At 36.2% G+C, this 14,471-nt stretch overlaps 1 protein-coding gene and 1 non-coding gene across 3 annotated transcripts; both read right to left on the reverse strand.

Moving 5' to 3' along the window:
* Positions 1 to 256: 256 nt before the first annotated feature.
* LOC141682305 (small nucleolar RNA R71) lies at positions 257 to 360 on the reverse strand. Its single transcript, XR_012559706.1, has one exon. It is a non-coding gene; the product is annotated as a small nucleolar RNA R71 (small nucleolar RNA).
* A 1,830-nt stretch (positions 361 to 2,190) lies between these two features.
* LOC141677365 (linoleate 9S-lipoxygenase 5-like) lies at positions 2,191 to 6,586 on the reverse strand. 2 transcript variants are annotated; one of them, XM_074483261.1, is made up of 9 exons: positions 6,225 to 6,586; positions 5,580 to 5,869; positions 4,947 to 5,187; positions 4,423 to 4,773; positions 4,275 to 4,339; positions 4,064 to 4,171; positions 3,657 to 3,961; positions 3,223 to 3,486; positions 2,191 to 3,137 (listed from the first exon to the last, which is right to left on the reverse strand). In XM_074483261.1, the coding sequence occupies exons 1-9, from the start codon at positions 6,481 to 6,483 to the stop codon at positions 2,369 to 2,371; spliced, it is 2,652 nt and encodes an 883-aa protein (XP_074339362.1). In that variant the 5' UTR covers positions 6,484 to 6,586; the 3' UTR covers positions 2,191 to 2,368. The 2 variants fall into 2 exon arrangements, with proteins under 2 accessions (XP_074339362.1, XP_074339361.1); XM_074483260.1 differs by having other exon boundaries at positions 4,254 to 4,339; positions 6,225 to 6,585.
* Between the last annotated feature and the right edge of the window lie 7,885 nt (positions 6,587 to 14,471).

Consider the following 14,471-nt stretch of genomic DNA (forward strand, 5'->3'; position numbering starts at 1 on the left):
GGTCCAGAACTCAGTTCAGTTTGGGGGTTCTACAACGGAAGATCCAAATATGCACATCAGGGATTTTATAGAGATCTGCGATACCTTCAGGTTCAATGGTGTGTTTGAGGATGCGGTGAAACTGACAATGTTCCCATTCTCTCTGAGGGACAAGGCTAAGGGATGGTTACACTCTCTATCAGCTGGTTCGATTGCTACTTAGAAAGATCTTACTCAAAAGTTTCTCACTAAATTCTTCCCTATGGTGAAGACAGCTGCACTCATGAATGCTACTTAATTTGCGCAGCAATCGGGAGAAACTCTGTGTGAAGCTTGAGAGCGCTACAAGGAGATGCTTAGGAAGTGTCCTCATCATGGAATGTCTGATTGGATGATCATCAATTATTTTTATAATAGTTTGGGAGCACAGTCAAGACCCATGCTCGATGCAGCATCAGGTGGAACATTATGGGCAAAGAGCTATGAGGAAGCTTACGAGCTATGAAAAACGACCTTTATTTAGGTATATATAGCATCCCATGCGTAGTAGAAGTCCTCCAATCAAAAGTCCAATATAATCAGGATTTAAATTTCCCGACCCGGCGCAGCCGCGCGCTTGATCAGCGCGGGCGCGCTGTGTCTCTATACTTTGGGCGCGGCCGCGCGCTATTACAGAGCGGGCGCGCCGGGCTTCTCGAGAAAATTTTATTTTCTTCTTTTCTTGCTGCAATGAGTTGGTATTCACGAGTTTTATTCCTTGGACACCATCCTAACATCATATTAGCATCAAATCAATGTAATTCACCTGAATTCCAGATTAATGTCTGAAATGTAAAAACACTAGAAAACACATTAAAACACCAATAACTTGAGTACAAATACACCAATTCAAAGTTTAATGGAGCATTATAAAGTGTCATAAATGTCACTCAACAGCACCCGCACCCCTTACGCACTTCGTACGCAGTTCGCCGGGAGTGGCGCACCCCTGCTTCATAGCCTAAAAGCAAAGCTAAAACTTTAACATGTAAACATGTCTACATGATACTATATATTTATATAAATTCAAATTAGATTTAATAAGTAGTTGATAACCTTAGCACTACCAAACATCCCCACAAATCACAATACGTCCAATGGATAGAAGTGAAGGTAAACCCAACGTTGTTGTCCCCAGGACCGAAGAAGGATTCATGATTCTAGATATATTGGTGATAAAATTGTCTAGCAAATTGGTATTTAATTATACATAATTATACAGTAAATTGAGCTCTTTTTACTACTCTCCGTAGAGAACTAATCTACACACTAATAACCTATATAATATACAATTTATACACACACACAAAATTAACATGTGCAAGGAAGGTATAAGTTACTGGTATTCCGGGTCTTGGTCAGATCAGCATACATTATTAGATGATAGTGTTAAGACACCATGATCTTCAACTGTCTTTAACTTAGCGATAGAATATACACATGGGGGTTGTAAGTATATAACTTTACATTTTTACCCTTCTAAAAGTAACGTCTGTTTGTAGCAGTTGACGGAATGCTATCGGGTGTTAAATAATTTTTTGTCCAGCCATTTTATTGAGAGTCAAATTCTATGGAGACCACGTTTTTGTTGGAGACCACGAAGACTAGTTATGTTCTGCAACTAAAATCTTGCATAAAAAATATTGCAAAACATATTATTTTGCGAATTATGTTCTACAAATATCATTATTTTATTCAAAATCTTGAACTTCGTACATGTACTGCATGTAAAACATTACAAAATGTTTTATTCTATGAAATATGTTTAGTTTGCCGAACAATTGTTCAAATTGCAGAACAAACACATTATACTTATTAAATTTAAGTGATCTTCAACAATTTTAATGTATTAGTGATAATCGTGAAACATACTTCACAAAATAATATATTTGATAGTGTTTTAATTGCAGACTTGAGGTCTCCGATAAAAATGAGGTCTCTGTAGAACTTTCTATAATTGAGTTATTTTCATGTTAAAATAATATAGTTGGGGCAACTAAGTCTATTTTTTATTCATTATAATAATAGTTTTCGTCTTTAAAAGAAAACATGATAAAACTTTGAAACAACTACCTAGCAAAGAAATTTTTTGAAACAAGTGAATTAAAAAATTTGAAAGGGAAGGGTTAATCATGTCCCCAACCAACTAATGAACGAAAAAATAAAATCAAATTATTGATGCCAACTACAATATTATTTGAAAACATGATTTAGAGTTTGGATATTTACCTATTTCAGTAAAGAACTTTAAACTAAATTGTTGCTTGGAAACACCTTGGTTGATTTTGCCTGTGTTTGTAAATAGTTGCATCCTTCCACGAACTTAAACTAGATAATTACTCCTTAACTTTTATATGGAGACGCTGTTGGGAATTCCCTTCCCGGTAAGCCCACTTGTTTTACTGGAGTCTGAGGTGTTAGGATAAAGCAAAGTATAAGGCACCTTGACAGGACCCCGTCGATTGGCCAGTCTCTCGTCATTGTTCCTGCAATTTATCCTGTTTTCTATCTCCGCTAGCTTTTTTCCAAACTTCTTGAATGCCTCCAGTGGTTCAACGTCCGAAGTCCACTCTGGATTGTCTGTTTGCCCAAGATAGATCTCATCCGTTGAATGCCTAGACAAGATCTCGATCAGAGAAACTCCAAGGAGTGTTGGCAGCTGACTTGTGATAGTTTTTAAGAATGCGGATTCAGGGTGTTCCTCGAGCTCTCTGTACTCTGGAGTGCCTGGCTCGGGCATTAAATGGCGACTGACAGTGGGCCGGTTTGGAAGGAAGCCAGCATAAGGATACTGTCCAAAATTTACTGCAGCATGTAAAGCAGACGCGATCCATATAATGATGGTGCAACTCAGAACAAGTTCTTCCCGTGTCTTCATTTCTGGCCACCATGTCTCATCTTTCTTGTCACCGTGGCCTACATTGCGGAGCTCTGACCACCATGATTGAATTTCGGTGTCAGCTTGGACAGATTCGTCTGTCAAGTAATAGAAAGAGCAATAATCCTTCACCCAAGTTTCAATTGCTGACCAAATTTCAAGGCCGTCAACAGCGTAAGGGTAGTCCTCTATTAAAAGTCTAAGGCCATGGGGCTGGCTTGTATCTGGAACTGCCATTCCTCTGAAACACATCATTGCAGAAACGTTTTACTTTGACACTCAAAAATTTAGTTGGTGCATAAAATAATATCAGGGATCTGAATTACCTCTTTAGCAAATCTGCCGGAAGTGACTGCTCTGTAAAAACCCAGTTCTTGTACACAAAAGAAGACATTTCCATCGAAAATCTAGCTGGAAACACTGTCCTCTCAAGAACTCCACCAGCATTGATGAGGATCTGTCTAGCTAAGGCATTTATATGCATTGTGTCACGAAAATGGGGATGCAGAAGCTTATATATTGGGTGAAGCACACTTAATTGTCTATTTGATGCAATGACAAATGGCTCAATCACTGCGTGAGTGTTCAGCCTGCAATCAGAATTCAAAATTCAGGTGTGCATATCAATCTTAACCCCTTTCTGGCTAGTAAGCGTTGTTTTGTTTTTATTTCATTTGTGATAGGTTTAAAATTCTTTCAAATTATTCCATGGTATAATATGTTTTCATGCTTCTGAAATATATGTAATCATAATACAAACCAGTGGCTAATGAGCTGATGGTAGCCAGAATCATTAACAGCGGCATAAGCTTTTGCTAGCTGCCAAACTGAACCTTCAATGCTGTTTTCTGCTGGAGTGAACACTTGGCTGGTGGCACCATGTTTGTCTCCCTGTGCATGAGGTAGGCTCAATTCAATTGCCAGTGGCTTCAGTTTTCCATCATCACAAAGTAAGAGGAGTGTGCGACTAGCATAGGTTTTCGTGTTGGTACTATTGATTCGTGTTAGATATGGCATCAGTGCGTCATGATAATCTAATATGAACAGTTTGTTATTCTTGATTGCCTGTATTTTTACAAAAGTAGAATTGTAGAAAACATTAATATAATCACATATTCAAAAGGTAAAATTGATCTGATAAGGGGACAAATTGTTAAGGGAAGTTACCGCATCTATGGTTAACCCATTCATGTTTTGTTCGATGTGTTCACTTTTGATTGAGCTGGTTTGATTTCCATATATATTTGGATCTAGCCTGCTAGCAGGTGGGAACTCCTGTAGGTAGAATAAGAAGGAAAAGAAATATTAAGATACTTGAAATTATTCCTAAGACACTGTGCTCTGAAAGTTGTTATACATGAAGGCAACGGATGCAGACAGGATTCACTCCAGCAAGCATTTCACGCGCAAACTCTTCATCTGTCCTCCAGGCACTTTTGTCCGCTGTAAATTCCAGGAGACAGTCAATTAGTTTGTTTGTAAATAAGATTTTAGTGTTCATCTGCAAAGAGGTTTGTTAAAATTACCTTTAATGACATCAGGCATGGGGAATTTGAGGAGTTGCTCGCCATCTGAACGAACAAGTTCTTTAAGCATCTCCCAGGGGATACATTCCCTTATTTTGCTGAGTTTCTGTCCATCTGGTAACTCAATACCACCTTCATAGAGGTCAAACACGTCTTTAAAACTATCAAACTCATTTGGAGTCCTATCAAATATAGCTTTGATCTCTGGTGCTATTATCTGGCCGAGTGACTTTACAGCATAGGCAATGAAATCCGAAAACTTAATATGACTAAATCGCTCATCCCGAGGAACATAGATGTCCAAACTTAGTAGTGGCAATCTACTTTCAATGTCAGGATCTGTAACATTTTCTGCAAGTAAAATGGAAACTGTTTCAGTAAAGTATGAAGTGCCAAATAGAAGTATATCAATCTTTTTCTGGGTCGGTTTGTATTTCAAATTTCCTATAGTTCTTTATGTTCGATGATATCTAGTATGAGTCGTTCTACTGTGAACAAGTAGGTTGATGAGTTATGGTTCTTACCTTTTTTTGCTTGCTTGCGTCCTGTTCTTCCTCTACGAGGGTATGGGAATTCCTTGGATCCACCAAGCACTTGGCGAGCATTTTCTGTGCCCTTCTCTGGACTTCCCAGATCGTTATAGTATGCATAATCATAAACTCTATCCCACTCCTTGAGCATGCCTGATCCATTTCCGCGAAGATTTTTAAGTTCTTCTTCTCTGTGTTGTCTTAGAAATTCTGGTGTTTCATGTGGCAGGTAACACTGGTATTGGCATACGAAAAAAAATTAGGATTTTTATTACATCTTTCTGTAAAATAATGTCACACCACTCCACTTAATAAGAACAGATTATACTCTGTTTTAACCTTAAGCCGGTAGGCTATAAAATATCTTGCATAAGATATCCGTTTGGACTTCGATTTGATCATACAGAGATTACAAAAATTTGGCTCTTTAGAGCTTGAACCAACTATGACCACTATTGATTTGTACGTTAAACACTTCAAATTTCATAAAAACAATATCTGCACTATGATTATTTTTAATAAAAGAGAATTGCTGAAAGCCAGAGTAGCTAACCCAAGATCATGGATGAAATGCTGATTCAATACGGCGTGTAATTTACATAATTTTATATTAGGCTGGAAAAGTACCTTGTTTGCAAAGAACACGCGTTTGTTTTTGTAGCGTTTTGTAGGATAGACCCATGAATTACAAACAAAATGGACCCTGCCATGGCCAGGGAAGTCCTCCAAGGTGATTGTTTTGAGGTAAAACTGAGAGTGATGTTGGTTTTCGATAATGAATGCTCCAGGATCACCCATGGACTCATCCCAGTCTAATGTCACATTGAATTCAGCATCTCCTGCAGTCACTGCTGTGATCTTCGTTACCCAGTCTTCCAGGAATGCTGCCTTTCCAAGCTTCCCTCTTAATACATTAGCTGAAGAGGCACGGATACTTTTTTAACTTAGCTTTATATAATATATAATGACAATCTTTTATGTGACATTGTTGTTTCAACAATATCAATTCTCTTTGTGACGTTTTGACATTTTTAAGTTACAACCTGTCCCAGATTGTAGGATCACCAGAAGTCTATCATCGTTAATAAGTGTTGATACATTTTAAATGTTAAGTCACCGACTCTCCCAAAATCGTACCATACGACGAAGAAGGAATATGCCATACATAATGCTAAACCATACTTACGTAGCTTAATGTATGCTTAACAGAGTTTAGGAAGAGCTTTTAACACAAAAGTATAGATTGAGAGATTAATAAAAATGAGGCCTAACCTGAATCACCGGGAACCGAGGTGATGAGCTGCAGTGAAACACCTCTACCGAAAAGCTCATGCACACGATCAAGAAACGAAGAAACCAAATCACTGGAATCCAAAACATTCTTCTTCATTAACACAACCTTTCCTCTGATCTTCTTGTTGTTGTCAAGTAGTTGCTGCTGCACACTCTTCTGGTCACTTCCACCACCACAACATAACATGTCCGCCATCTTTTTCATCATCTCTGAATTACTTGGTAAACAAAAACCCATTGCACTATTATCAAAACAGATTGAATCTAAGTAAGATTGACTATAAAGACTTGGGATTTTTATGCTCTTTACTATACAAGAATTTGGTTGTTCATACTGACAAGGCAGAATGTTAATACCTGATTATTTATAGGACTACTTGTACATGATTGTGGGGACAGTGCGAAGTTTCTGTCATAATTTCTATCTTCAAGACAAGGAAACTTCAAAGGGCCACAATTCTATTGGTTTAATTGGTCTTTTTTTATTAAAAAAATTGAAAATAAAAAATTGGTCCACTATTGTTTAACTTATGTATTAGATTTAGATCTGCCATGTGCTTGAATGATTCCATTAGAAAGGTTTAATAAATTAAATATTAATATTCTTTTCTTGATGATCTACAAAATTAATGAGTGCCTCCTTGTACAGATTATATTCTCTTCTTGCAAGAGTACAACAAACATGTGTGGGTATATAATACTGTATGTAAATGCCTGGCTCCCTTGATTAGTCTACTTAATCCTTTTTTTAGATATATAATTGTGATTTGTTAAGTGTTTTAGGTAATGAGTGTCTTTCGTTACAGCTAACTCACATCACATATACATTTATTTGTTCATAACTTGTTTATTTTAAATGTTGGGGTTATAATATACAATGACTTGATTAAAGTCTATTGGGTAATAAAATGATAATTATTTGTTAGTGTTACTTGTGTGGCGGTTGGTTTGAATTCTAGATGGGCCTTCTCCTTTTATCAAAACTGGGGTCTGTTAGAAGTTTTGATGTTTGGACCTGGGCCTTAAGGACATATATATTACATCTTAATTTTATTAAAAAAAATCAGTCAGTCGGATTTTAGCATCCACCTCCATCTCAAGCTTTATTAGATGGTTTTCGGATGGCAATTGAACATAGTGCATCGCTGGAGATTGATTTACCAAGGGGCAAGTACAAGTGGGAAATGTGTAAAGAAAAATCAAATCAAGTGCGTGAAAAATTAGATCGTGTTTTTGGTAATACTACTTGGAGCAGATTTCATTTTTGTAAATTGTCTGTGTCCCATGCGATCGTTTTAGACCATGATCTTATCACTTTGTATCTTATGAACATGTCGTTATCAATGAAGCAGTTTCGTTTTAAATTCGAAAATACATAGTCAAAAGTTAGTTTTAAGGAAGAAACTTTTAAGTATTTGAATTTTTTATCTCCATCTCACTTACTTCTCAGACTGATTTCAGCTTCATCTATTATATTAAAGTGAGGCAGGAATTCCATATACTTCGCGATAAAGTGTAGAAGCAAAAAGAGGTAGCAGACAGTCAAGTGCTGTGTGAGTGAGGATAATGAGAGTGTTCGAAGGTATTTTGATGAAAAAACAAAACTTGATGACATCTTAATACCCACGAGGAAATGTACGCGAGGCAAGGAGCTTGTGGTGCAAGACATATTTTTACATAACAAGACTAAATCATTATGACAACCCTAAAATTTAGTTGTATGATAATTTTTTATATTTTTTATTTGTACGTCTTGAATCTGTAAAAGTGTTTATGAGATTAATCTGGAGGATTTTTCTATGAACAACCATTAAACTAAAGAATAAACTTCGGTGCAAGATCAATCTTGATCATGCCTCAGAGAGAAATGTAGAAACTTGGAATTGAATAATATTGTTTCTGAAAAAATAGTCTAAGTCACATATCGACAAGTCATAGATCAAGATGTATATAGATGTTTGTCGAGAAGTCAAAAATGACTTGTAGAGAAGTCCAAAGAGATATCGACAAGTCAATCTGCTTGTAGAGAATTGAAGATATCGAATGTCAAACTGCATATAAAGAACTGAGATATCGACAAGTCAATATACTTGTAGAGAACTGGAGATCCCGACAAGTCATAATACTTTATAGAGAAGTAAAGATATCGATAAGTCATTCTACATATCGATATGTGACTTTTCTTTACAGTAAAATAGATCTCGACAATAGCTTCAATTCAGAATACAAACAACTTGAAGATCTAAGATTATCAGTCAATAAACAATTCTATCATTGAATTGGAAAGTCTACAAATGCATTTTGAAGAGTGCAAGATCAATGACCAAGATAAACTGGACAAATGAGGGTCACGTACTTGGAAGATTACATGCAGATATGCTGCACTCAAAATGGAAACAGACAAACAGACTTTAGAATTTGTTTTAGTCCATTTTAGTGTAATCTTTGTAAGATGTGCATGTTGATCTATAAAATATGTCACTGGTCATTTGTTTTAGAAGTAAGAAAACAAATCTAGAAATCTTGTATTCTCTCAAGGGAAGTAGTTGAGTTCTTGTTATTCAAGAACACAGATTTGTAGCACAACAAATTTGATTTAAATATAAATCAAGTGAGTTTTGATAAATTATTTGTGTTCTTTACATTTAGTTATTTATCACTACAAAATTAATATCTAGCTATTGGGTTCCAAAGCCTAAACAATATTTGATTTTCAAGAAAGTATAATCAATAAAATCAATAAAACACATTCAACTCACCCCTTGTTGCATTTCATACCTAACAAGTAGTATCAGGGAAATATATGAAAGTAAACATATTAGATCTTGGAAGTATGAGTGCACAGAAACTTAGCGGTATCAAGATCCCTATATTTGACAAAGTGAACTACACCCTATGAAGAAAGAAGATGATATTGTTCATCAGGATGGCGAATCCACTATATCTTGAAATGTTCAAGCATGGATCCTTCATTCTTATGGTGAGGGTACTTGAAGCAACTGATGGTGATATGGTCATTCCTGGCCACTTTGCTCCTAAGGATCCATCTACAAATACTGAACCAGAAAAGGAGAAAGTTTCACTTGAAAGTAGCTTGCAACCCATTCTTATTAAGTCTCTTGATAATGTCATGTACAACAACATTATCAAATGTGAGTCAACAAAGAAGATCTGGGAAAAGATAGAGATTCTGTGTGAGAATACTGAAGAAGTAAGGTCAAACCAATGAAGGATTCTGGTCTCACAATATGAGGGTTTCATGGTAAACCTAAAGAAGGCATTATTGAGGTTTTTGAAGGGTTCAACAAATTGATAAATGACTTATATCTTCATGACAAGTACTATGAAGCTGAGGAGGTCAACCTAAAATTGTTGTTCACTCTTTCTGACCATCTAGAGCAAAAGATTTATGCAATAAGAGAAGGGAGAGATCTAAAGAGAATAACTTTGGAGGTTTTATATGGCATCCTTAAAACCTATGGGCTGGAGATGATGCAGAGAAAATCATTAAAGGTGAGTCGAGGACATGTTGTAGATGTGTCAAGTACCTTGTAGCCAATGACCAGAAAATAACTGAAGATGAAACTGAATCCCAAACTCAAGTTATGCAACCTGTTGAGTAGAAAAACAAGAAACCTAAAAAAAGTCATTCTGGAGTTGAAAGAGGATGAGTATTACACTCTTTGTGAGTTAGATGAAATGGACCAGTCTATGGCCTACCTGACAAAGAAGCTCAAATATAAGAGCCAAGAACCCTGGGTACTTCAAGGGTAAAGGTCAAACATCCGACAACAACAACTGGAAAGGAAAAACTCAGACAAATATAACTGACAAAGGTAGCTATAAGTCAGGATCTATGGAATGATCAAATATTAGATGATACAACTGTGACGACTTGGTCATTTTGTCACAGAATGCAGAAAGTCAAAGAAGGTGAAGAAAGATAAGTCACATTCGGAGTTTGAAGCTAAGTATGAAGCACTTCTGAAGAAACAACAAGGAAAAGCTTTCTGTGGAGCCTATATCTCCTGGTTGTGGTCTTAGACAGGTTAACTCTTTGTCAATCTATCTGTTCTTATTGTGTGTCAGGGGTTGTCAAGTTCATTGAGAAAAGAAACGGGGGAGGGTCGTATTACTGGATGCAAAGTTAGCACAGGAGCTCTAGCAGTGACGCATTTGTTATTTGTTGATGACGGCTTTCTGTTTTTCGTATGAACAATTTCCAAGCTAAACAAACAACATTCAAAAGGTATTTATCTTTTTTGATACGAACGTGCGGAGAGATAAACAAGTTGAGCACAAGGGTGTCTCTAATAATCTTAAAGATAGCAATTATCAGGGCCTATCTTCGTTGATATGAAGATCTAATAAATATGTCTTTAACTTCTTGAAAGAGCGTGTCTGGAAGAAGATTCAAGGATGAAGTTCAAAGCTTATTTCTAGAGCATGAAAGCTATACTTATTCTTAATGTGGTACATACTATTATGTCTTATAGTATGACATGCTTCCTAATTCTCAAGACTTCATATATGCAGGAAGATAGAGAATATTATGAACGGGTACTGATGAAAGTCGAATCCGAGTGATAATAGAGGTATTTGGTTGCTGTATTGGGGGGATTGTAAGCATGGAGAAAAGTAAGGGCGTGTTATGTAATACATGCCTGTATAATAACAAGACTAATTCACATTGACAACCCTGAGATTTAGTTATATGATGATCTAAATTTGTATTATGTATTGTATTTCTTGAGTCTGTAAAAAGGTTAGAAGATCAGGCAAAGATCATGCCTCAGAGAAAAGATATAGAAGCTTGGAGTTGAATAAATCTGTTTTATGAAAAATATTCTAAGTCAAGATATCGGCAAGTCACATATCAAGTTATATAGAGAAGTCATTCGAGAACTCCAGAATGACTTATCGAGATGTCCAAAATGTCTTATAGAGAAGTCTCAGAGATATCGACAAGTCATTTTTACATGTAGAGGACTCGGAGATATCGACAAGTCAAATAAGATGTGAGAATTGGAGATATCGACAAGTCAATTTCTTATTAGAGATCTCAGAGATATCGACATGTCAGAATGCATATAGAGATCTCAGAGATATTGATAAGTCATTTCTACATGTGGAGATCTAGAGACCTCGACAAGTCAAGTACATGTATAGAGAACTCAGAGACCTCGACAAGTCAACTAGACTTATAGAGAACTCAAAGATCTCGATAAGTCATTATACTTATCGAGATTTCACTTCTTTATAGAACAAACTGGAGATCTCGATATGAACCTCAAATACAGTAATGCAGACAAGTTAAAGATTCAAGATTATCAATTAACAAACGATCTATTCACTTAGATTTAAAAGTCTACAAAAGCAACTTGAAGAGTGTACGATCAAAGGCCAATATTAACTGACAACAGATGGTCACAGACCTACAAGATTTGCAAAGATTTACTGAGCCAAAAATAGAAAGAATTAGAAATAACTTAAAAAAAGGGTTTAGTACATCTTATTACATGTTGTGTAAACCCGTGTTTACTAATCTATAAATTAAATTATGGTCCTTTGTTTTTAGATGTAACAAAACAGATCTAAATTTTCTTGTACTCTCTCAAGAAAGAAGCTGAGTTCTTATATTTTTAAGAACTCGGAATTTTAGCAAGACAAACTTAATTAATACAAATTAAGTGAGTTTTGAAATATTGTGTTTAATGTGCTTGTTATTTTAATTATGCTAACATAATATCTTTACAAATTAAACTGCTTTGTTCACACACCATTATCCAAACTTCAAAAAGGCTAAAAATCAAGAAAACACATTCACCCCCCTGTGTTGTACTCAATAGCTAACAAGTGATATCAGAGAAAAATATGAAAGGAAACAGATAAATATCTTGGAAGTATGAGTGCACAAAAGTTAAGTAGCATCAAGATACCAGCCTTTGATAAAGCCAACTATACATTATGGAAAAAGAAGATGATGTTGTTCATAAGGATGGCCAACCCACTGTATGTCCAGATTCTCCAGAATGCCCTTTCATTCCCATGGAAAGAGTTGAGGAATCTACAGATGGATACATGATCATCCCAGCTCATTATGATCCTAAAGACCCCTCAAAATACACTGAAACTGAAAAAGAGAAAGTCTCTCTGGATAGTGGCTTGCGATTAATTTTGATAGAGTCACTTGACAATGTGACGTACAACAATATTGTCAACTGTGACATAGCCAAACAAATCTGGGAGAAAATAGAGATTCTGTGTGAGGGAACAGAGAAAGTTAGGTCAAATCAAAGGAGGATACTGGTGTCTCAGTATGAGGGTTTTACGGTAAAGCCTAAAGAAGGAATTACTGAAGTTTTTGAAAGGTTTAACAAATTGATAAATGACTGGCAACTTTATGACAAGTATTATGAAGCTAAGGAGGTGAACTCAAAGTTCTTGTTGTCTCTTCCTGACCACATTGAACAGAAGATATCAGCCATAAGAGAAGGAAGGGACTTGAGCAGAATGATATTGGAGGTGTTGTATGGAATCTTGAAGACATATGAACTTGAAATGTTACAAAGAAAGTCATTAAGGTCAAACCAAGGACATGTAGTTGATGGATCCAGTGCTTTGGTTGTAAATGACAGTGAAGCAAGTGAAGGTGAGCAAGATGCACAAACTCTAGCCATTCATCATATGGAGCAAAGAGCAAAGGACCTCAAAAGCAAGTTGTTTTGGAGCTGGAGAAAGATGAGTATTATAACCTTGATAAGCCGGATGAAATGGATTAATCTATGGCTTACCTGGCTAGAAAATTCTCTAATATCAGGGTCAAAAAGCCAAAGGGTTTCAAGAACAAGGGAAAGTCCTCCAACAGCAACAACTGGAAGTCAAGAACATAATTTAACTCAGCTAGCATAGGAGGTTACAAAATTGGATCTGTTGACAGATCAAAGATAAGGTGTTTCAATTGTGATGAATGGGCCACTTTACTACTAAGTGCAGGAAACCAAAGAAGGTGAAAAAGGACAAAGCTTATCTAGAATTGGAAGCCAAATATAAATCTCTCTTAAAGAAGCAACATGGCAAAGCTTATATTGTTGAAGGAAAAAGTTGGGATGACTCTGATGAGGATGAAGACAAAGAAGAATTTGAAAACTATGCTCTCATGGCTCTTGAGCATGGATAATCATCCACTTCAAAATCAGAGGTACCAACTCTAACCACTATTGATTTAGATGCAAGTCAATATAAAGAAACTGTTGAAAAGATGAGTGTAGAGATATTTCATATCCACACAAGCATGGTGAAAGCTACTGAGGAAGTGAGTAGGCTGTCAAAGATAAATCAGAAGCTTGAGATTGAGAAACAAGATTTAGAACTGCAGCTTGTTGAGCTTGAAACTGTCAAGCAAGAAAATGAATATTTGAAGAACAAGTTGAAGTATGCTAGTGAAATTGAAGCTGTGTTGAGGGAAAAATTAGGAAAGAATGAAGTGAAATTGAAGTCATTCAGGAATGCATCTAAGTTGGTTGGACAATACCATGAGAGGAACAAACCATGTGCTAACATAGCTATTGGTTTGGACTATGATGCCTTGAACAGCAACATCACTGCACGGGTCGATACGCATCCGCCGCAGGGTACAAGAAAAATGAAGGTGACAAAGGAAAGTGTAACACCCCCAAATTCGGGGCCGGGGATCCGGGTTGTCACGAGTTCCATTTCCCTTAATAACACCCAATCTTAATAAATAATCAACTATTCTGTACTGTGACCCCACCATAAACACACACACCATAAGTTATAGTCTCAGAGATGAATATCCAAAAATAATCACAAGTCGTTTTATTCCATAATTATATGCCAATACACCTTAAAAGGGTTTCTAAATAAATTTACATTTTCTTTGCCATTATTACAATTGATAAAGATACATAAGTCTGGTACATCAAAAGTTGAAAGCCTAGCCTATTGGTAGTTCCTACCTCAGCTACAGCGACATCAACGCCTATAGGAAACTGCAGAACGTTTCCTAATCGCTTGCGAATCGGGAGCTTGGTCCTGTTCATCTTTTCTATCTGATGTTGTGTGATGAAAGAAGAAAGCAAGGGTGAACAACAAGCCCACCAAAATCATATGTATAATAATTAACAATATATGAGCATTCTCATAGTACTCATGAAAGTCTTGGTCAAGAAGAAATGAACCAAGCTGATATCTTAACGCGATGAA

This window comes from Apium graveolens, chromosome 8 (assembly GCF_009905375.1).
Source record: "Apium graveolens cultivar Ventura chromosome 8, ASM990537v1, whole genome shotgun sequence".
NCBI lineage: Eukaryota > Viridiplantae > Streptophyta > Magnoliopsida > Apiales > Apiaceae > Apium > Apium graveolens.